The sequence below is a fragment of the Anastrepha obliqua genome, chromosome 1, assembly GCF_027943255.1.
Source record: "Anastrepha obliqua isolate idAnaObli1 chromosome 1, idAnaObli1_1.0, whole genome shotgun sequence".
NCBI lineage: Eukaryota > Metazoa > Arthropoda > Insecta > Diptera > Tephritidae > Anastrepha > Anastrepha obliqua.
The window spans coordinates 91,687,207-91,712,109 of record NC_072892.1 but is presented as its reverse complement, the minus strand read 5'-3'; the positions used below and the strand labels follow the sequence as shown (position 1 = coordinate 91,712,109).

General features: G+C 36.4%; 1 protein-coding gene across 1 annotated transcript in view; it reads right to left on the bottom strand.

Annotated features, from left to right (window-relative positions):
* Positions 1-24,903, bottom strand: part of LOC129251554 (protein mesh) — a 67,062-nt gene that overhangs the window by 33,716 nt on the left and 8,443 nt on the right. The window contains exons 3-4 of the mRNA XM_054890842.1: positions 17,876-18,114; positions 17,606-17,793 (exon numbers count right to left, since the gene is read on the bottom strand). Of these exons, the coding sequence (XP_054746817.1) occupies positions 17,606-17,793; positions 17,876-18,114 (427 nt within the window). The remainder of the gene's footprint in view (positions 1-17,605; positions 17,794-17,875; positions 18,115-24,903) is intronic.

Genomic DNA, 24,903 nt, shown 5'->3' with positions numbered 1-24,903 from the left:
ACTGCTGGTCAAAGAGTACTTTTCACGTACCCGTACCAATTAAAAAAAAACTAATATAAAACACAAATTTTTTGCTGTTACGAAAATTTGTATATAACTGTGAATTCGGGAAGACAAAACAAAACATTATTTCAGCTGATCAAACAATAACTTCATTGAGTTTTCCCTCTCACTCTCAAAAACAAAAAATTCGCACAACCCAAAAACAAAATGAAAGCCAACAAAAAACTACTCGTCGTTTGCACCAAAAGTCACACAAAAAATGGGATAATTCGAAAAAAGTTCGAAAGTAGCAGCGTGAAAGTAGCTTCCATTGTTTTGTATTATGCTCTCCCACTCTCGCACTATTGCTACCCCATATCGGAGCCCACTTGGGCTCTCTGCGGTAAAAGCAATTAGAATAGTAAGTGGCGACAAAAAACTAACTTTGTTTTGTTGCCAATGTAGAGGTTTTGCAATCGTACCTATAGCTGTGTGCGCTGGAGAAGCACATAGCAAAACCATGGTAGAGTTAGTGTTGTTAATTGCCACTTTTTGCCAATTACATACATATGCAAGCAAGCATATAAATAAAAACAAGCTGATGCTTAAATATTATTGGCTGGTTGACAGGCTGAGTATGTGACTGTGAAAATGTCCAAGCTTTTGTAATAGTTAAAATGCTTTTGGAATCAGCTTACAGTTGTTTGCTGGAAGAATTTTAAAATACCATTTTTTCCGGTAATAATACAATTTTTTTAATTTAGCTTACCATTTTTTAAATCATTTAGCATACCATTATATACGTTTTGATTCCTACTAAAACTTGATCATTATTTCTTCTCTTTGATATTTAATATTCACATATATACATATATGTACGCATGTATGTAAGTAAATTTGTAAATTGCTTTTAGTTAATAGATTCCTAAAAACTTCATCAGATTGCGTTTAAATTTTAGTGAGTTGTTGTCGGTTAATCTTGGAAGGTTCAAGAATTTATTTGAATCTGCTACGCGCTTTGGTCAAAATATCCCGAAAAGACGTTTTTTTAGCTCTACTTGGTTCATTCATTGTACATATCTTACCTACTCAAAAATTAATGTTTCTGGAAAAACTATCCACGCTATGAGGAAATGAGATCGTATTATTCACAAAACTCGTTTTTATAGTCCGATTATATGTTAATTATTAAAATGAAATATGTTGAATAAGAGTTAATCCGAGTTGGCTTTTACTCAGTAAGTGGCATTGGAGCTGATATATTTAAAGAAATCGTGATAATAGCCCGACTTATCAAAACTCAGAGCTTTAGATTTTTTTGTGTGGCTTTTAAACTGCAGCATTTTGCCAATTTCGTTCTAACTTGAGCATGATATGTGATATGAGCACACAATTTTGGTGGCAATAACTTTGCACCACCTTGTGCATATATCAAATGGATGCGATGGATATATTTGCAATGCAAGTCAAAGGTTATTGGTGGGAAGCTTTCGATGCGAAAACTTGAAAAAGCTCTTATTCGCAAGCACAGGCCTCGATCGTCACTGATCTAGAGCATAGAAAAGAGTTTGAAAAAAGTTTCGATTTTCGAATAAGTGGCACTAATGGCCAAATTGGGCTTAAATTTTTTAGAATAAGTATACTCCCACGTAATTTTATTTCCTTTTCCTGAAGATATCATCACACCCGTTGGGCGGCGAAAGCATTTATTGTCTGAAACTTTGTATTATTAGAGAAGGGTTTCCTAAGTACAGTAGTGGTGTTAAGTTCACTAAAACCTGCTTGTTTATTTATGCTAAATCTGTATGTGAACATTTTATTCACGCACTAAATACTATTTGAGTTTCCATTGAGGATTTGAGATATATTCGGAGCATCATTAAGTATATGTAAGCATACAAAAAAATAACTGTTAGAAACGAATGTATCCTTTCTCTAACGGCATTTCCTCTGGGAGTAATCAGTGTTTGAAGCGGTGGCTTCCTAATGGGTAACTTAAGTTTTCTTCAATCTTGCAGATGGGGAACATATGTAAATGCCAAAGCTTTTTTCGGATACCCTATAGCCTGGTATACAAACCTGTAACTATATACATACATATGTACCATGGTACCATATGTGCCTCGCGTTTTCCAAACATCTCGATGAGAAATTATCAGATGCCGAAACTGTCATAAACGCCACATGGTTAAAATATATTAATAAACCTAGATAAAATACCTCACAGAAATTGAAAATCTTTGAGGTAGCCTCTAGGTCTATCCTGTTTTATGGAGCGCAAGTTTAGAGGGTTAAAAGGTTTGAGCAACTTGAAAAGCTTTTACGCATTTTTATTAAGAAAGTATTATTTTTGCCGTCCAACACCCTAAACTACATGATACACCTCGAAACCGGTGTATTGCCGCAATTTTTTTTATACACCCTCCGCCAACACATGTGTTTTAACGCGCGGTGCTTACGCCTACCAACACCAACGTTTCCTCGTAGCCTTGCTGAAGCAACGATCAAATTAGGTGCCTACTGTGTAAAAGAATGGAGGGAGCTAGCATATAATGTTGACATGTCGCCATTATCAGAATTTTCTTCGGCTCATATAAAGGTGATCATGACTACACTACTAAATAAACTGATTGAAAAATAATTTATTTTGGTCACTCAAAGAGCTTCTGTTACAAACACACAGGAACTTTATCCGCAAGGTATCGCTTTAAATATGCCTTATTTTAATGATGATTTCTCTGCTTATGCCATAAGTCTAATTTTCGAACAAGACGTGGCCTTCTCAACCCTAACGCAAGAAGTTTTAAAAATACTTAATCCATGACCTGCCCAGTTTGCGACCTTGACGATGCAGTTTATTGGCGCTTGCCTTATTTAAAAACACCAGTGCACTTTATTTTGATGGAAAAGTTTTAGATTTGACGAAAGTGATACCCTCTTAGGGGGACGCAGCTAGTATGCATTATTCAAATATATATCTGATAGTGTTATATACAGGGACTTTATTATAAATGAATTTTTTTAAATTGACTACCACATTTTTGCTATTTCTATGGCACACAATCTTAAAAATTATTGTCGTAATTGTTTTTATTTATTTTTTTATTTTTGTTTTATCTATTCTGAAACATAATATCATATTCACTGTAATATAATGATTATAAAATAAAGAAAATACTACTACTACTACAACAACCATTAATAATAGTTTCATACCCGAAAGGTATTATTCTGCATACTCCTAACTATTTCAGTATTGCTTCACGTATAGTTTCAAATGAATCAGGTTGAGTATAAAAATATAACGTTTACTACATTTGCCGGACACGATTTCAGTATACCAAGTAGATTTTTGTTTCACTTCCCAGTTCTTATCGTGGTTATTGTCTAACAATTAGGGCCACAGATCAAAGTATGTTCATGGTCTACTATCAAGAGCTAAGGCGAAGCATTCATTGCAAATTAAGTGTTATTTATGTTGCATACATACATATGGTATATATAGGAGGCCAATGGAAATTATTGAATTTTTGTCATCCCATCGCTTCATAAAATTTTACGGTAATGTAAATACACTTGTTCGAAAATATAAATACAGCTTTTTATAATTTCATATTCTCACAAAAGTAAAGGCATCTCTATTTTGACTATGTACATGTAGGTATATATGTATGTATACTATTGTGCATTTATAGTTTTTTCAAGATTTAATTTATTTATGTGGAAAATACCGTAACTTGCAGCAAAGTGTTATCAAAATAAAATAGCCAGTCTCAAATCTCACTATTCATACATACTCACGACAATACAGTTAAGTTTTAACAGTTTTTATTCAATAACAACAAATATATCTGTGTTGCATAGCACTTCCACATTTGTTATCGTACTTTACTTTGTTCGCTACGAACTTTTATTTTTCAATTGGATTTGTGGTTATAGCCTAGACACACACCTTGCTCTACCCATAATTTTATATGAGTGTGAATTGAAGCGTGAGAGAAAATTAATAACAACAAATAGATGCCATTGTGAATGTGCGAATGTGATATGGATTTAATAAAAAAATAGTCGCATGAGTACATATCGCACTTGTTACGTTAAAGCGTAACAACTCAAAATTTCCAAATTTTAGTTTTTTGCAAGAAAACAATGTACAGTGGTTATCTCTACCCACTGTAAAAATCGTTCAGTGGTTTGTCTAGTCTTTCGTTAAAAAAACCGTTATGACTCTCTCTTTGTTTTCAGAATGACTTCTTTTGTCTCAACTAAAGAGTTACATTTTTAGTTGTCTCCAAGTGTTTGAACAAATTTGTGTCACATAAAGTGTGACATTTTGGATTGTGCCTGTTTACAACCAAACGATTTGTTTAAAATATACCACTCAAGGTATAAAAAAATTTCAGGAAAAGAGTAACAACTTAAAAATTTTTTTATTTTAGCGCAGCTACTAAACAAATAAGAATGAAACAACCGTTATATTGTTTTTAATGATATTTTCGTGCAATTACATATTTTTTTCCTCGTAATATATTATTAATATTTACGGAAACAGTTTTTCGTCTCTACTGAAAGTGTTCAGATTTTGAGTTGTTACGCTTTAACGTAACAAGTACGATATATGTACTTTACATATACTTAAAAAAATATAATTGATATCTTGAAATATATTATTGTACTGAAATCACTCAATACTCTAGTAATATAATAATAGTGTGTCGATAATTGGAATTTATCCTCACTACTTCGTTCAATGTCCAGAATTTTTGAGTAGATTTATCATTCAAGGAGTATTTGGTTTGATATTTGTTTTTTATCTCAATTTTGCGGACCAAGCAGGAACTCTAGCAAATTGATCTCGTTCCTACTGTCCAGGTTTCCTCAATTAGTGGTGTTCCACTTGTGCTTTCTGACAATTTTAAGCTCTAAGTTCGATCTTGAACAGAAAATTCTTTTGAAAGAGCAACATTGAGGAGAGAATCAGGCGGGCACCGGGCTACCTTGTATTCTTGTACTTAATAAAAGGTCATTTATTATCATGTGATAGATAAAAAGCTGTATTTCAAAGCACACCTCGTGTACGCCAACAAAAAAGCATCCATCACTGTAACAGCGCTGTAGAGACTGATGTTAAACGTACAAGGACCAAAACAAAATTGCTGTCAGCTCCTAGCTAATGTCATGAAAATCCAAATTTTGTATCGTGCACCTATTTGGGCGAACAGAACGCAACACGTATCATACTTTCGAAAACTACAGTCTACCTACCGGTTGTGGGCCCTAGTAATATCTGGCATGTGCCTGTTAAAGCTCGTCCAAACAAGGTGGGATAACTCTACAAAAATGCGTTAGGTGCACATATGCATTCCCAACCTAAAACTTAAGCTAACGAGGCCCCATGGAGAAGTGGACCTTTATCTAACCCAATTCTTGAGTGGAAGTGCTGTTTGAAAGCATATTTACATAGGTTCAATTACGGCGACAATCCCTATTGCGATTACTGCGACGAAAGCGTTATAGAATATGTTCACCACATATTCTGCGCTTACTCGCACATCTATTCTGCAAAACAAAAAGCTCCATAGGGCCTTTGAAGAACCTCCTTTGCCGTAAGCGCTCATGCAACATACGCTACGCTCAAAGGAAAAGTGGCGACTTAGTGGCGGAGACAATGGAAATGATAAGGCATCTGGAAATACTGAGACGCAGTAGCGGCGGCCAATCGCTTTCCCTATCCGCGATGTAATACTTGACGATAGTCCCGCGGCGAGAGCTGATGGGAATGAACAAGTTTAGCCTGGTTTCAGATGGCTTCTTGAGGGTGGCGCGACACCGCGACGCCGATGAAATGAAAAAAACCATATTTACAGAAAGTTCGAAATTACATGGAAAGGCTGGTGATGTAGTTTGCTCTTGAATAGATGAGCATTACATCAGTTCAGTGAACGCTAGATTAGCACACTGATATGGAAGACTACAAAATCGATCCTTAACTTTCTAGCCTTATAGTCACCACTATATCAGAGGAACTGACCTTATCTCGAAATTGGCTTCCGTGACTAACCAAGGCATAATTCTTGACATTATCTTAGACCTTAGTAGGGCACTAACCGATATGAAATTATGTGTTGAAACTTAAAATAATTCAAGTCCTCACTGCTGTGGCTTTTTGTTACACTTATCAATAATCTATTGACTTCATAAAACAAAGCAAAAAGGTATTAAATATAGCAAGAGCTTTCTTCTGATCTTCATATCAAGATATGGCTATACCAGCAGTGAGTGTGTTGTTCTATAATCATTTCGAGATCTTATTTTTCAATTGAGTACACCCCGTAAATATAAATATACTCAACTTTCTAGTGAGGTAATAGCAAGGAATCAATGTGTTGTCGAGGTTGGCCTAAGACCCATGTTAGCACGAGTCGCTGCCACTATACCGATGCCTCTATACGGATTGCGTTGATTCTTATTTATGTTATTTATTTTAATAAATATTAAGACTTTCCAAGTTTTAGCTTTAAAAAAAAACTTTGGGGTGTGAAAACTACCTCATGGAAATAAGTATATGTGCATGACAATTTATGTGAAAAAAATATATTTCAAATGAAATAAAATTTATTGACTTATTTTTTACTTATAAATCTAATCAAAACAATTAAAAAACAATAACAAAAACTTCATTTTTTTTTAACTTACAAAAATAAAAAATAAAATGAAAAAGTTTAATAGGAAATAATTATATGTGCATTTCACAATTTTGTCGCATTTCTTGCCGAAGTTCAATGATTTCAACTTATTTTTTTTAATTTAATAATTAATATGGTTGCCTTTGGCTGAAATAACTTTGTTTAAGCGAGTGGGCATTGAGTCGGCCAATTTTTCTAGCGTGGATTTGCTAATTTTTGCCCACTCAGCGACCACAGCATCCTTGAGGTGCACAATGGACTCAAACTGACGTCCATTTTTGTAAACCTTGGTAAAAAGTATGCCCCAAAGGTCCTCTATTGGATTAAGGTCAGGACTTAATGCTGGCCACTCTAAAACATCAATATGTCGTGATGAAAAAAACATTTTGGACAAGTTTGCAGTATGTATTGGAGCATTGTCCTGCTGAAAAGTCCACTTGTCAGGATAAAATGTTTCCGAATAATCAATGAGCTCTTGGTCAAGAAGCTGTATGTACATTTCCGCGTTGGTTCTTGTCGGAATAAAGCATATTCGGGACTTTCCGGCATATCCAAAGGCAGCCCATACCATTAACGACCCTCCACCGAAGTTGCGTTTGTGACGGGTTTGTCGGGGCAGTCTTTTATCTTGCCAATACTTGTGGCAGCCATCTGGACCGTCTAAATTAAATTTTTTCTCGTCGGAAAAAACCACATTTCGGAACTCGTGAGTCCAAAATTTGTATTTTTCCGCGAATGCCAAGCGGGCCTTAAGGTGACGTGGTAGTAGCTTTGGTACAGGCTCTCGCAAAGCATATGACAGATTCTTATTTTCGCAAATTATTTGGTTGACTCGTCTCCTGGAAACGTTGAGGTTCAGATGGCTGCAAATTTCGCTGCAGGACATCTCTTTTTGGGCAGCAAGACGCCAAATCTCCCTTTTGGAGCGTTCTTTAAGAGACGTTGGTCGGCCGCTGCGCTTGCTTTTACCATAACTGGATGCATTTTTGCAAAAGTTTGCTATGGTGTTGATGTGACGATCTACGCGGGAAGAAATTTCTGCAATTGTTTTGGCACTTTCTCTCATTCCCAGGATCAAACCACGCTCTTCAGCGGTCAAATGGGTCCCACGTGGCATTCTACAGTTCAATTCAACAACAATATGACAATTTCTAATTGCTCACGCTTTTAATTAATTACTTACGTGATTAATAATTAAAAAAAAATTAAAAAGAATTGCCAAAATATTTTAATGTGATCGCGATCGCTGCCAAATACCCACTAATGTCATATTGCACATATACTTATTTCCTATGAAGTGTGCTATGATGACACACAAAACTATGATAACGGTACCGCGAATGGTGACGAAGAAGAATTTTACAGTAATATTCTTGCAGTAGGCTCAATTGTGTATACCAAAAATATATAAAAAATAAATGTACTGTTAATTTTAGTAGAGATACAGAAAAAAAAATTTGTGCACATATACTTATTTCCATGAGGTATTTTTGAAAATTGGGAAATTAAAAAGAATTCAAAAAAATGATTTAACTTCCAAAAAATTACTTTAATATTTTTGTACTTTTCTTTTCATCAACTTATAGTATTAATAAAATAATCTTAACTTTTTAATGTGTTGGCAAAATCAATATTTTTCTGGATATTGGATTAAAGAGATTGAGTCATAAGTAAAATCGGAGTTCCAGTTTTTCCACCTTAGCCTCCGAAATTGAGATATGGGCTTTGAAGTTCAAAATTGAGCCTTTGAGCTTCTTATAGCACCTATAATATAAGTTTGCGAAAAAAACGTATATACAATTTAAATAAGAGGAAAAGGCGGGACACGCGCATATTTTTAATTTTTCAGTTATTTATTTTTTTGAAATATTTTTATAAAATTAATTTTTTTTTAATTAAAATCTGAAGCTGGGCAAATCGTATCTTATCTTATTATATAGACAGCATTTATCGAAATAAAAGCCCATGCTTGAGCTCCTGTAGCCTTTGAAAGAAAATCGGTTAAGTTCCTAATACTCATAAGGATGTATATGTATATGTATACTTGTATTCGAATATATATGCATATGGATTGTATGTTAAATACACTCAATCGAGAGATGTCTTCTAACATCAGAGGAATTCATTAAACAAAAAACCGAATTTAAATTCTTAAAATGATTGTGTCTACAATCGCACCCCACTGGGGACAATGCGCAGCCAATTAGCCTCTCACTTGCACAATTTATTCGATGAAACCAACATTAGTCATCCTTTCACATGCACACGAACCGTTCATAAAAGTTTTCCAATTAAACACAAAGCAAACTGCTGGTGACACCAAACAAACTGGGATGTGTTGATTTAAGCAATAAACAAATACCTCAGTGTGGAGAGCTTTAAAACCACAAAGCCAAAAGAATGTATTGGGATTTAAAGAGTGAAAAGTATTATTATTTTGCCGTAATAAAGTTGGTTGGCTTGCTGTTGTTGATTATGGTTGTCATTATTAAATAATGTAGCAGACAAATAGTAGAAGGCTTTTTGACTGTGCTTTTAATTTAATAACAGTTTATGATTTTATTACATTAATAAATTAAGATCGATCTTCTTTGCAAGTTGACACTTTGCAATTTATTTATGCACACTTGGACTTTCGCGCATTTTCATGTGCATTTCCTCTTTTAGTTAAATATCTAAATCTGTTTGCAAGGAAGTGTACTTGTCTATCAACTTAGTTTTGCACAAATATACAAGGACGTACATAAGTAAATGCATTTTTGCAAAAAAGGCGTCACTCCCGTTTATATATTCCCACATCCCCATCCCTTTTTAGCAAGAACTGATCGTGCTTGACGTAGTCAAAAAGAAGGGCCCCGCTTAAAAAGTTGGACGATCACTTTATCTTGCGTTTTTGTCACTTTTTCGGCACTTTTTTTTTAATTTGACTTTTGTTTTTAAAATGTTAAAAAATAGTAATAACAAATAATTAATGCGTGAAATATACAAAAATCGTATTTTATCAAAATGAAGGACGCAAAAATCTTAGACCGACGAGCAAAAAATTAGGAAGATCAAACAACATCACAAAACATGATAGCTGGTGAATTGACCTTAAATTCCATGTAAGTAATACAAATCTACAGAATACGAGAAATCTGCACGCTGGGCCCAAAAACTAAGGAAAATTCTAGGCGAAAAGTCTTCGGTAGCATACAAAAACGCGATTGTGAGAACTCTTTTCAACAGTGGATGTACAGATTGAAAAAGGGTTTTGAAGCTAATGATAATTATGTGGAAAATATAAAGAATAATGAAGATTAAAAACAATAAATTAAAAATAGTTTTGCAACACTTTTTCTGCAACTTATCGCACTTTGGAAGGTCCCATCGGAATTTGCAGAATAATCTCATTTTTGAATTTATGTTTATCTTTTCTCTTACCAATAAACACTTTTAATATTTAAACATTTATTGTGCTGCCCAAATACTATAAAAGAATGCACTTCAAATTAATTTTCAGCGTGCGAATCACAACTTGGAATGAAAAACCAGGACCGAGTAAAACCTCCAAATCTGTTCAATTCATTCAATTAATCAATCATCATGAAGTAATTTTTTTATGGTCATATTAAGTTTGGAAACAAGGGTTGAAATTCATATCGAAGCGAAATATATATTATATAAGTGGTTTGAGTGCGTATGGTAACGTTTCACGAGGAATAATTTTGTAGCGCAGCGCTAATGGGCTCTCAGGGAGAGGTCGTTTAAACATTTTTTTTCTTGAATAAATAAAATGGCATTTGAGAGGCCGCTCGAGGGTCAAAATGTTCTAAGAAACTTTATATCTATATACATAGGTATAATTGGCACTTACACTCTTTATGGATTTTTGGCAGAGCTCCTCCTCTTATTTGTGGCGTGCGTCTGAAGTTGTTCCACAAAAAGAAAATTATTCGCCCGAAAATTTCACTATTCTTAGACAAAATCATTATATTATACGAAGAACGTAAGGTAGGTAGGTAAGATGGCAAGAGTACCCCAGGTACACTACAAGTAGCACTTACGTGCCGTTTTGATACCATAATGTGGACCACTACCTGTGAAAGGACATTTGCAGAGAAAGTGTTCCACAGTCTCTTTCTCTGCAGGATCCCCACAGCTTCTGCAATGGAGGTTGTACGGAATTCCAAGCTTCTCTGCATGAGTGCCGATCACCCAGTGACCAGTGATCACCGCAATGAGTTTGGAAATTGAATGGCGAGGGATTTCCATCACCTTAAGCGTTGTGTTTATATCGCATTGAGGCCATAGTGCTTTTGAAATGGCGCACGATGAGACAGACCTCCATCTGCCTTGCGCTTTTCTTAGAAAAAAGTTGTGTAGTTTCCCTTTAACAACGGACAAAGGGACACCGGTGTCTGAGAAGGGGGCAGCTAGATCCGGTTCTGCCGCCCACTTCCTGGCAAGCTCATCGGCAATTTCATTTCCCTCTATGTTCCTGTGCCCAGGAACCCAGATGAGGGAAATGTTTCCTGCACGTTCGAGACGTTTGAGTTCCTCCTTACAGGAGTTCACGAGAAGAGAGCTGCAATACGGCGACGACAGTGCCTTGATTGCAGCTTGGCTATCGGAAAAAATAGTAATGTCTCCCTCCCAACAGCGATGCCGAAGCATTTTGCATGCCTGCAGGATCACGAAGACCTCTGCTTGAAAGACGCTGCTTGTCTCCGGCAGTTTAAAGGAGACCGAAATGCTGGCTGATTTAGAGTAGACCCCCGCTCCCACTCCAGACTCCATTTTGGATCCGTCAGTGAAGCAGAGGCATCTATATCCGCACCAACTCTCCCCTCTTTCCAATCTTGCCTGCTCGGAAATGTCGGTGCGAATATCAGAGAAGGAAGGAGAGATCTGCTTCAAGATGCTACTATGTCCTACAGGAAGTTGTCTCCAATCAAAGTTGTCTCAAATCTCCTTCAGCCTAATAGCACTCTGAGCAGCAGAAACGAAGAACGTAAAGTCTACAGAAAAAAAATCAGCGCATATGTCCCCTTGAAATATGCAACAACATTTTTATGCTCCGCTTTTAATAGAATTTATGGTACTTTGCGAATGCTGCTACGACATTTTTGTATACAACTAAAAATTGTCTACAATTCTTTTTTTAAGTACTTTAAAGAAGAGCTCCCTCTTAGACACTTTTTATACTGAGACTGCTTACTTATTTATACAATTGGTACACAGATAATATTCTTAAAAAGCGCTAATAATTTGCTTGCGGGTGACTTAACTCGGATTCTGCGGCCCGTAACACTGATAAAAGAGTTGATTCGAAAATGTGCACTTCGACAACATCTACGTAGCTAAAAATTTACAAAAATTTAAATTTATTGAATTACGCCACTAGATGGCTCTCTTTGCAACTCATACTGTAACAACAAAAACATTATTCGAAATTCAAAATCATTCTACAATGCTCCCACATGCCGCACAATGCTCACTACTGCAAAATTCAATTGTAGGAAATCCAACTTTATCCACAAAATTCCTTGTGACATTCAACTCACCCTGAGGTAAAAATTATTACGATTTGCATGGGAGCACTTCTACGTGCGTTGTCCTAGTCGTTAATACGCAGCAAAAATATTTGCTAAATTTTTATTTTCACACTAACAGCCCCTAAGGAAAAAATCATGCAACATGCATGTTGCACACACCAGCAAATGAAAGCATTGGATTCTTTGGTGTGTAGGTGAAACATGCGAATGCTTCAAAAATCAAAGTTGACCGAATTTTTTATTGCATTCAAAAGCCCTGTTTCTGTTGATTTTATTTTTACTATTTTCGAAAATTGTGTTTTTGCTTACCTATTGCTGTGCCAATTTGAAGGCATGTGCATGCGTGCATTCTGTCGCAATGTGAAAAGAACAGTTATGAACTACATACATACGAGGTGTGTTCAAAAAGTATCGCAAATTTTGTGTTTCTTCAAAAATTATAATATTAATTCATTAATATCTATTTTGTCCCCTTCAGAGTAATCCCCATGAGATATTATGCACTTGTGCCAACGTTTTTTCCAATCTTCGAAGCACTTTAAAAAATCATTTTTTTTTATCTTGTTCAGCTCCTCCTTCGATACCGTCTTTATCTCGTCAATCGTGGCGTAGCGTCGTCCTTTCATGTGGCTCTTCAGTTTCGGGAACAAAAAAAGTCACAGGGGGCCAGATCTAGGGAATACGGGGCTGTGGCATCATTAATGTGTTGTTTTTGGCAATCGTGCACAAGCAACGATGTGTGAGCAGGGGCGTAATCGTGATGCAAGAGCCAATTTTTGTTCTTCCACAAATCCTAGCGTTGACCGTTTTGCCCTGTGGCAAGAACTCAAAATGCACAACGCCCCTGAAATCGAAGAAAACGGTAAGCAAAACTTTTACATTCGACTAAACTTCGCGCACTTTTTTCGGTCTTGGTTCATGCGGCAGATTCCATTGAGATGATTGGGCTTTAGTTTCCACGTCATAACCATAAAAAAACACGCTCCGTCACCAGTTATGACCCTCTGGAGCAAATTTGGGTCGTCGCGGACAGAGTCCAACATCTCATTAGCAATGTTCATGCGATGCTGCTTTTGGTCGAATTTGAGCAGTTTTGGTACGAATTTCGCGGCGACCCGTCTCATGCCCAAATCATTGAAAAAAATCGAATGGCACAAGCCAATCGCTATGTCTAGGTCCTCAGCAACTTCTCCAATGGGGATTCGACGATTAGTCTATACCATTTTCTTCACTTCATCAATTTTTTCGTCTGTTGTTGAAGTGCTCGGGCGTCCGGCACGGCGGCACGCTTTTCGTCGTTCACATCTTCTCGGCGTTCTGAGAACATTTTTAACCACCGATAAGCGTTGCTTTGGTCCAAAATAGCTTCTCCGTATGACACAGTCAACATTCGGAATGCATCCGCGCACTTAATTTCGTTTTTCACACAAAATTTGATACAGGTTCTTTGATCCATCTTTTTGAATAGGTAAAAATCGAAGACGAGCCGAAACACGTGGAAGCAAAGCAGCTGTCAACAATTAACTGAACATTCAAAATGATCGGAATCGTCGGCATGAGTGAGAGCCATGAGTACCAACATATCGCCACAAAAAAATTGAAATTCGATTATACGTAACCTGCGAAAATTCAAAATTCGCGATATTTTTTGAACACACCTCGCAAATATGTGTATCGGCACGTAAGGCACGTAAAATACTGGAATAAAGTGCATCTGGATTTGTTTGAACTTGCGTATGAAAGTACGAAATTTTTGTGTTGATATACCTATGCACTTGTGTACATATATGTGCGAGTACATATATGCCTACACCAATGCATTATGTGCAGCTTTTAAAACAATTTCAAGTAGCTACTTGGCAAATGATGCATTCAAACGAAATTTTACACAATTTCCTGTTTTTCGGTTTGTTCCTGCTTCCACACAAATTTGGTATAGCTCAATTTTGATTGCACTCTTAAGATTTTGGGCTTTATTACTTCAATTTGTCCAGGTAATTTCGGACCGTGCTTAAAGCGATTAAGCATTTTTAATAAAACAAAGTTTATTCCGATAACTACCCTGCATGCTTGCCTTGATGTCAGAGTTCACTTTAATTAGATTATTATTGGATTATAGTGCACTTCGATAACAGGGATAACAAGGATAACAGATTACCAGGTTTTGCCATCCACTATAGAGAAAAACGAAATTATGAGAGGAAATTCGTCACCGGAGACTAAGCAGCAGAATTCTACTTACCCATTTCACGCACTCATCCAATCAACCATTGTTGAGACGGCAACGAAGTAAGATGATTTTTGATATACCACCAACACAATCTCAGTTTTTTCTAAACAAACCGCTGTCATGACACCTGTTCCGTCAGGCAACCGGCTGATTCATTCAAATCGTTGAGAGCCGTTTAACGGTGTAGTCTTGGCCAAATCCCATTCACCAAGGGTCACACCAAATACACAAGAACAATTCTCATTCGTCTCCTAAAACTTAAAGATACAAAACGGAACCAGCAGTCTTCAATGTGGCTCCGAGTGAGGGACTATTGATCCTGTATTTGTTGTGGGCATTTATCCACTGGTAGTTAAATTTTTATGATCCCAGTTGATAATGGTTCTCATAGATGTGCTTTGGAACATTTCATCCATTTGCGGAACAAAGTTAAGACGCTCGCCACAAACTTGAGGAGGAACTCGGCCAAACACCTATCAGAAGTATACGCGCCAATATTTATTTTAGATGTGCTTTGGTAAGCTTAAGGAACCTTTTCGGACTATGAAATGCCAATTTAGCTCTTCAATCGGGTAGACGAGGTAACTGTTCCTTTATTGTCATGATTCTCATGCCTTAGTACCCAGCCAGCACAGAAAGGGTACTAAAAACATTGAGGCATTAAAAGCAATGAGTCTGTAACTATTATTAATAATGTAAAATTAATGTTGTAAAATCTTTCAAGCTAGGGCTAGCGGTACACCCAGCATAAGTACGCTAAACTATGCCGGTCCACAATATCAAAAAAAGGAAAGCACTTCGATTACTTTTGAGAAATGGATTTTTCGATAGTTTGTGCCTTCAATAACAATGCCAGTTTAATAATGATTTATAATAACTTTATAGTAATTTATAATTATAAATTCAATATTTTTAACTTTACATGCAATTTTTTCAAAACGATTTTCCAAATTTGCGGGAGCTTTAACTCGAATACAAACAACCCAATTGACTTGACTCTTTTTTAAGTTTGAGAAACAAGTACTAATCTCAATACTATGAATCCACAGTTTGATTAGATAAAAAATGTCAAAATGAAGAACAAAAAACGTTTTTTTAAGATTTTTTGCAAAACTCCTCATTTATGTTACATTTAATGCTGCATTATTGTCGCTGCATTGTATAACAAATTTACTCTATTACTGGCTTGAGTCACACCGCAGACTACAATCATTGCAGCAGTAAGAGAACTTTTTTTTGATACCAAGTACATAAGTAACTGAAAATAGATTATTTTTAGAGACAAAAAACAAACAAAAAAAAACACTGCACATAGGTTACACATGTCTATAAAATTGATTTTTTGTTTTTTTTTTTTTTTATATGGGATCGGTATGCTGAGTATGACACAAATTAGGCACGTTTTGTGGTAACATTCTCATAAAAGATGTGTCAGTGTGCCTGCTTGAAAGTAGTCGAAGTTATTATTTTGTAAAGGTTTAAGCAACACTAAGTTTGTATGTTTGCAGAACGGCGGCACGGCATCATTATTGTAAGTGTTTTTGTGAGCGGAGCATTATAATATTTTTATTTATTGGTATACTGGGAAGGAATATCGAGGGATGATTTAAACTGTGAACCACTGTAGATGTTTTTTATAAGAAAATACTGTATCTGTATATGGATATGAGTATGTGGGCATGAACTAATGAAATTTAATAAAAAATGCATCCAAGGAAACGATACAAACGGTTTATCATTTTAGTTGTGATTAATCGATGAAAAGTTTCTAAATTCTACATTGATCGTAATACGAGGGGTGCCTTTTATATATCGGGATTAGAGAACAAAAACAAATTTTAATCATCGAAAATCACTTTATTGTTTTTCAAAATATTCTCCTTGAAGATCTATACACTTTTGCATGCGTTTGAACCAATCGTCGAAGCACTTTTGCCACTCTGAATGAGGTACCTCCAAAACATGCATTCTGAATGCCGCAACCGCTTCTTCAGGTGTCGAAAAACGTTGACCTCTCAGTTTGTTTTTTACGTACGGGAATAAAAAGAAGTCATTCGGTGCCAAGTCTGGACTATACGGCGGATGACCCATTAATTCGATGTTTTGGGTGCTCAAAAATGCAGTTGTTTGAGTCGATGTGTGAGAGCTCGCATTGTCCTGGTGAAGAGTGATCCGTCTTTGGCGATTGGTTTTCCTAATTTCTTGGAAGACAACTGGCAAACAAATGGTTGTGTTCCACTCAGAATTTACTGTTTTGCATTGTTCTAGTGGTACGGTTGCGACATGTCCAGTTTTTCCGAAAAAACAGGCGACCATTTGCTTGGAAGTGCTTCGTGCGCGAACAACTTTGGCTGGATTTGGCTCATCTTGGAACACCGATACAGTTGACTGCTCCTTACTTTCGGGCTCATACGCGTAAATTCATGATTTATCACCTGTCACGATGTCATAGACGTGTTTCGAAGCCCCGCGATCATATTTTTTGAGTATTTCCTTCGACCAATCGACACGAGCCTTTTTTTGAGCGATTGACAAATTGTGTGGGATCCAACGCGAACAAATTTTTTTGACAGTCAAATGTTTATGCAATATTGAATGTATGCTAGTCCCACTAATGCCTAAGATTGTCTCAATCTCACGATAGGTCATATGACGATCTTGCAATATCAGTTCGCGCACAGTATCAATGGTTTTCGGAACAACAACTGATTTTGGACGACCTTCACGAAATTCGTCTTGGAGTGAACTACGACCACGATTGAATTCACCATACCATCGATAAACGCTGGTCCTTGATGGAGCTTCATCGCCAAAAAATTTATTAAGTTCATCCATGCAATGTTACTGAGTTAATCCACGTCGAAAATTGTAAAAAATAATCGCACGAAAATGTTCAGGATTTAATTTCATTCATTTTTGGACCGAGATGAATCTTTTAAGTTACTGTAAACAACACAAATAGCGCTGGTATTGCAAAACATTCTGAGTACGTAAAAGCCAAAAAATGTCAAACTTTGCGATACAGCTGTCAGTTGTCAGATTGCAACACCAGGGTTGCCAAATCCCGACATATAAAAGGCACCCCTCGTATCGATCGTAATTACAAACACAAAATTTGGCAAAATGAAGCTTGGCAAAAATTTTATAAATTTTACTTTTTTTTCACTCACCTAAAATAGACACCAGGTGTGCGTTGATCAACATCCGTTGGATATATGCGCCCAACACGACATTTTGAGAACCATATACCAATAAATGCGGGATCGCGTCGCTTTGGAAAATCCCTGACGGGGAAGACGAGCGGATATGTAAGATATTCTGGTGGATCTGAGAACTCCAAGTATCCGTTGAGTGAAAGCTATTTGAGTAAGCCAAAAATTAATTTTATAACCGTAAACAAATTTTGAACAAAGAAAAAATTTGATTGGAAAAGAACTCACCCGTGTATAATTGTAAATGAATCCAAAGAATGGCAAGCGGAAATTTAAGTTCTTATGCAACTGTGTCATCGAAGCGTGTATGTCGTATTGATAGTCACCACGTCCGCCATACATATCTTGATCGAAATACCAATACATCAAATTTGAACGGATCTCTTGTAAAACCTGGGAAGTGATGACATAGCCGTTAGCTGCCTGTGAAGGTACATTTGGCGGTGCAACGGGATTATTGTTATTAGCTGCAAATGAAATGAAAATATATATAGAACATTTTAGCTAAATTTTTATAAAGACAATTGTTATGCAAAAATTGTTTATTGTTTCAATATTTTATTTTATTTGCATAAATGACATTCGTATGTGTATATTACGCAAATTTCGAAATCGATCGAAGTACGAAGCAGTTTTCACGCACAGCAACTATTTGAATATAACTCAAAAGGTTATCCCATTATGAACAGTGCAGGAATATTGAGATTGAGCATAAAAATAATAAAAAAATTGAAAATAATCTGAGGAATGGTATTTTTCAAAATTGACAAAATAAAAAGTTGTTCCACAAATTTTTAACATTACATATATTTTTTTAATTAGAAAATAGTCTGAGGAATGGTACTTTTCACAATTGATAAAATAGAAATTTGTCCCTAAAATGTTTGGGAAATTGTATTATTTTTTAATTCGAAAATACTCTGTGATGTTTTTCAAAAATGACAAAATAATAATTTTGTGCTAGAAATTTTTAATAAAATTTTTTTTTAATTAGAAAATTGTCAGAAGGGCGGCGTTTTTCAAATTGAACAAAATAAAAATGTGTGCCAAAAAAGTTGAATAAAAATATTAGTATTTTTTATTTAGAAAATAGTCTGTATGAAAAATTTTTAACAAAAAAACTATTATTGTTTAATTCAAAAATAGTTTGAATGGCGATGTCTTCCAAAAATGACAAAATAATAATTCTGTCCCAAAAATCTTGAACAAAAAAATTATTTTCATATTAAATTCCAGTCTACAAATAAAACTATTTTTAGAAGGATTTACGATACTTGACATCGAATGGCTAATTTTTTTTTTGTTTTTGAAAAACAGATTTAGTTTTGTTAGTTTTCACACTTGAATGTTTTAATTAAATCCGCTTTATCAGGGTAAACTTTTTTAACTTTGGAAAACAGTTGACTTTTATACGTACATACATACATACATATACAGTCAGCAGTTTCCTTTTTTCAACTATTATTGAAAACCAAAAGCATTTTCAATGTAAACTCATTTGACATAAACAAATAGAAGAACAATTTGCTGCTGTATGCTGATGATACTGACTTCTTGGACCTTAACAACCGCGCCATTAGTTCTGCCTCTTCTAAGCTGGGTAAACAAGCAAAGCAAATGGGGAGATGGTGAACGAATGCAAGGCGAAGTATGTATCTCCTACCATCATCCTGTCGGCGTATGGGCACCCACGTCACTGTTAACAATCATGATTTCGGAGTAGTAAGACTTCTTTTATTTAGGAACCTATGATAGTGTCAGCCTTGAAATTTAAGAATGAATTTCTCTTACCACTACTAGTACTACTTTGGACTAAGTAGGCAATTGAGTAGTAAAGGCCTCTCCCGACAAACAAAACTCACACTTTATAAGTCTCCCCTCATGTGCGTCTATTGAGTTGCGCAGGTGAGTGGACAATGATAACAGCCGAGGAGGAACTTTGCATGTTGATGACGGCGAGTATCGCAAGCTATGGAACAATGAGCTGCATGAACTTTACGGAGACATAGACATATGCAGTGAATTCAACGGTTCCGTTGGTTAGGTCATGCCGCCCCAATGGATGCAAACAATCCAGCTCTGTAAGTACTCGATGCAGTACCAGTTTATAGTCTCAAAGGAAAAAGAAAGTCTCCTTTCGCGCACTTTGCTAAACTCGCTTTCGCTTAACTGGTACGGCCCTTGTCCGGCATTGGAACACAGAGAAGGCATGGGTATCGATCCAACGATTCTCTCCGTGCCCCTTGACTCCATGCTATCAAGGGTCGTACTTGAAAAGAGATACAGTGTAGTGCTACCAGAGGCTCAGTTGTAGGGAGACTCAGAAAATGAGCCCGGCAAACACTGTTTTCGCATTTTTACGGATGGCTCCAGGACCGAGCATAGCTCCGGCTCTGGGGTCTACGTGGAATCCAGCGGGACAAAACTGCACTTTGCTCTTGGAATGCATGCATCTGTGTTTCAAGCGGAGTTGTATGCGGTTCAAGAAGCGATTAACTTTTGTTGTGGAAAAACGATGGAGAGGCAGATCTATATGTGTCTGCACAGCCCCTTATGGCCTTAGACAGCCCTCCAACCACATCAGGGGTAGTCAAGTCCTGTAAATCCAGGCTGAACTATGTCGGTAGACATAATAGCCTGATGCTAACATGGGTCCCGGGACGCGTGGGTATCGCGGGTAACGAGACCTCTGACTCCTTAGCTAAGATGGGCTCTGAGGCCAACTTCTTTGGCCCAAGCCCGTTTTGCCACTCCCCTCTGCGGCCATCACGGCCACGGTTAGCAAATGGGTAACTACCACCCACAAGCGAGCTTGGCAGGCTGAGAGAGGCTGCAGATGGACAAAACTGATGTTACCTGTCATATCCGATCGACTGTCGCAAACCCTTCTGTCATTAAGCAGAGGGGAGTGCAGACGGCTGGTTGGACTGATGACGGGCCACTTTCTGTGGGCAAATCACATGGAAAGGTTGGGCATCTCAGACAGTGTACTCTGCCCAGCTTGTGAAGAGGAGGATGAGACGGCGGACCACTTCCTGTGTGTCTGCCCCGCCTTCGCTCGAATCAGGTTTGAGGTCTTTGGTACTGATGTGTTAAGAAGCGACCATCTTGGCTCCTTGGCACTACAAGATCTACTCAGATTTCTTCGGAGATCGGGTAGATTTAAAGAAAATTAAAAGGGAATCCAAGTGTAGTACAATGGACTCAATTAATGTCTGAGTGCTGCACTTCCTAGTTGTCCCAACAAAAAAAAAAAAAAAACAAAGTGGTTAGGGCACCAATCTTCCAGATACTGTTCATAGAAGCAAAAAAATTTTTTTAATTTATCTTAAGGACCAACCTTCGAAATATTCAAAAAAAAATTTTAGTTAAGGGATAGTACGTGCGCATAGACAATTCGGAGGAGGCTCGAATATGGAACCAAGAAAAAAACCAATTCAAAATTTGCTACAAACAAAATTAAATGTGGCACTTGTCTGCAGCTGAACCGATGATTTTTCAAAGAGACAAAATCGCCAAGGACTTTTTCACAAGTATTTTCCCGGATTTTCTAGTTGTGTATACTATTTAGTGGGATATATGTATGTTCACCAGCAGATTTTCCCTGGCAAACCATGCGGCCCCATTCGGCTTGGTGAGTGACTACCATTCGGAATTCGGAAAACGTTGGTTCTAATCTCTGTGAAGCACCGAAATTAAGAAAAAGTTGTTTCTAATAGCGGTCACCAATGGGCAGGTAATGGCAAGTCCCCGAGTGTATTTCTGCCATGAAAAAGCTTCTCATAGAAAAATATCTGCGGTTCGGAGTCGGCTTAAAACTGTTCCATTTGTGGAACAACATCAAGACTCCCACCACAAATACGAGGAAAAGCTAGGCCAAACACCCAAAAAGGGTGTAAGCGTCAATTATATATATGTATATATATATATTATACAATATATGTATATAAATCTACTAAACTGTTCTCTTTCCGCAAAGTAATAAATTCAATACAGTTTGAGCATTATTTAGTTTTTGGCTGCCTCTGTTGTTAATGAGTTTTTATGCCAGTAAAATAATCCCTGCAAATATCCTAACTGCAATGCTAGACACTCTGTTGCTGGATTTTAATATCATATATCTGACTCAAACCAACTTTACATTCAACTAACAACAAAACATAAAAAATTGCTAAAATTTACAGCAAAGCATGACAAACTAGGTGTATGAAGCGCAGAGATTTCTGTTTGTGAAAGTGCTACACTTTACTTGAACCACTTTGCACTACTTTACTTATTTCCCTTCCATCAGCTGAACTGAGGCTTGCATTTAATGATAAAGTTGCAAGTGAACATCCGCTGCAGAAAACCGAACTTCCTTCCGCATTTCCGCATATCCTGCGGTCAGACACTCTGTTTACGGTTAATATTCTGGAAACTTAAGAAGACTGAATGATACGGGCAGAGGTGAACAGAAAGCAGTCAGCGTGGTTTTATATACATAGTGAGTCATTAAGCTTAGGGTTTTTTTTGTTCGTTTTTTTTTTCACTCCTAATGATTAATGATTCAAGACCAAACGGCAGGTAGATTTTTTGATCAACCCAACAAGAACAAGGAAACAGAGCATAAAAGAAGTGTCGAGAAAATTAGTTCATTGTCTTTATTTCTGGAAATATTGAAGCGTACGCTAATAAATAGATTGAAATTGTTAAAAAGAAAATTGAAAATAAGTTATTATATGTTTTATGTAAGAGCAACTTATTTAGTACTTACATTTATTTAACTTATTAATACTTATATTATATAAATAAAAAAATAAATATAAATATTCCAATAAGAAAAATCATCTTTATTTAAAATTCACTGCTCTGCCTTTAAGGTAAAGTATTACCAAAAGAATACATTAACAGATTTGGCTACGGTTACTGCCACACATTAACAGATATACATAGGTGTTATATATATGTATATGTACAAATATTTTAGGTTCAACCGCCACGGAATTTCGATACCAACTAAGGGGGCCTCTTTTATCAAATTTAGCACGACATAAAAATTAAGACATTCAATCATTGGTCGAAAACTATGCTATCTAAAAAATAAAAATAATATAGGCTAAAACAAGAATATTATGCAGTTTGCCTTTACACTAACGGTAACGAGGCATGGCCACGATGTAGTGCTTTCTCATCCAAAAAAATACCGAAGTTTAATTTAAAAAATTATATAATAATGCTAAGAAGTAAGGTGAAATTAATGGATTTATTTATAAAAAACCCAAGAAACAATAAGCGTTTCACCTCATGTACTATAGGCTGTATATACATTCTGACAAAAAAATATCGGGAATTGTTCATTTAAAAGGCGCGCGTTACTCATATGTCTAAATTTGTTTTGCCGGAATGTTGGTACAACTGTCTTCTATAGTGTCGCAGAGTTTGAGCGCGATCTGTCAATTAGCTTGTTTTTGACATTTACTTCTATCAGTCAACCGCAGTTCTGCTCTGCGATTTTCAGTATGGATAAAAATATCGAGCAAAGAATTTGTCTTAAATTGTGTGTTTTGAACGGGATCTAGTGTGCCGAATCGTTGAAAATGTTGCAGAAAGCCTCTAGCGAGTATGCTTTATCAAAAACACGGGTATACGAGTGGTATAAGGCTTTTGCAAAGGGCCGAGAAGTTGCCACTCCGCGGACGCCAGTTTGAGTCGATACAGGCCATTAAGGAGAAATCGATTAAAATGTGCTTTGATGACTGAACTAATCGTTGGCATATGTGTATTGCTTCGAATGGAGCCTATTTTGAATGCGACAAAATAAATTTTGATGATTAAACAATTATTTTGCGTTTTATTGAACAATTCCCGGTACTTTTTTGACAGAATGTATATATAGTAGCATTCTTAGTTTCGTTAATTCGCAATCCAAAACACAAGATATTTTTAAAACGTAAAGGTATACTCATTATTTAATTAAAAAAACTCAAATTTTTTATAGTGCTGATTTATAGGGAAAATTTTGAGGAAGTTCAGGTGGAATTAAATCTTTAGCGTGAAATATTTTGCAACATAAAGACCGAGGAAACGGCAAAAACTGTTTTCAAAGCCATGGAACTGTACGTGTGCTACGTATGTTGTGTTATGTATGTAGATATGCTATCGAATATATAAAGGGTGATTAGATTGGAGGTACTTTTTCCAATGGGGCCCATTTTTTGCTTAATGGCTGCCGTAAGTTGCCGTATTTGGGCTGAAGAGCAATCCGAAGCCATTCAAGAACAGTCATTACATCCATTGACGCGCTTGGTGCGGTTTATGGGCTGGAGGAATCATCCGCCCATATTTTTTCAAAGTCGAGGCTGGCGCCAATGTAATAGTGAACGGCGAACACTATCGCGCCATGATAAACAACTTTTTAATCCCGGCAATTTAAGCCCATGATCTCCACAACATTTTGTTCCAACAACACGGCGCTATTTGCTATACATCCCATGAAGCAATGGATTTACTTCGTCGTCGTTGCGGTGAGCAATTTATCTCTCGTCTCGGACCAGGAGATTGGCCTCCAGGATTGTGTGATATCACACTTTTAAAATTTTATTTGTGCGGATATATAAAGTCTAAATGCCTTGTGGATAAACCAGCTTCGATTGAGGCATTGGAAATCAACATTACTAAAGTTATTCACGAGATACTGACCGAAGTCCTCCAGCGAGTCATTCAAAATTGGTATTTACGGATGACCGATTTACGGCGCAGTTACGACCAACATTTGAAAGGGACTATCTATAAAAAATTAATATGATGTGAATGTTTCTACACAAAAACAATAAAGATTGGCCAATCAATTTGAGTTTTCGTTATTATATTTCAATTCCGATACGTATAAATCAAACCTTCAAAATCCGATACCTATAAATTTATCACCTTTTACATACTTAAAACTTATTAACTATTCCATGGTAATCTCTTTCTATAACAACTTACAAAAATGAAAGAAAAAGTGTTTGAGAATGGGAAACAGTGTGAAAAAACAATTTCATTAAGTCCTGTGATTAAAGCGACTTGATTCATCCATTCACTACATTAAATTACTTTATGGATATATTCCAAATCGAAATCACAGTGACTAAGTGTGGTGCTTCAATTTCAAAAATCGAGGTAAGTTGATCCATGTACACCGGTATAGGTAACCCACGTGGAAATTTTCATGAGTGAATTTCATATTTTGAACGAGATAAATTTTTCAATTCACTGAAAAAGGAACAAATAAAGCT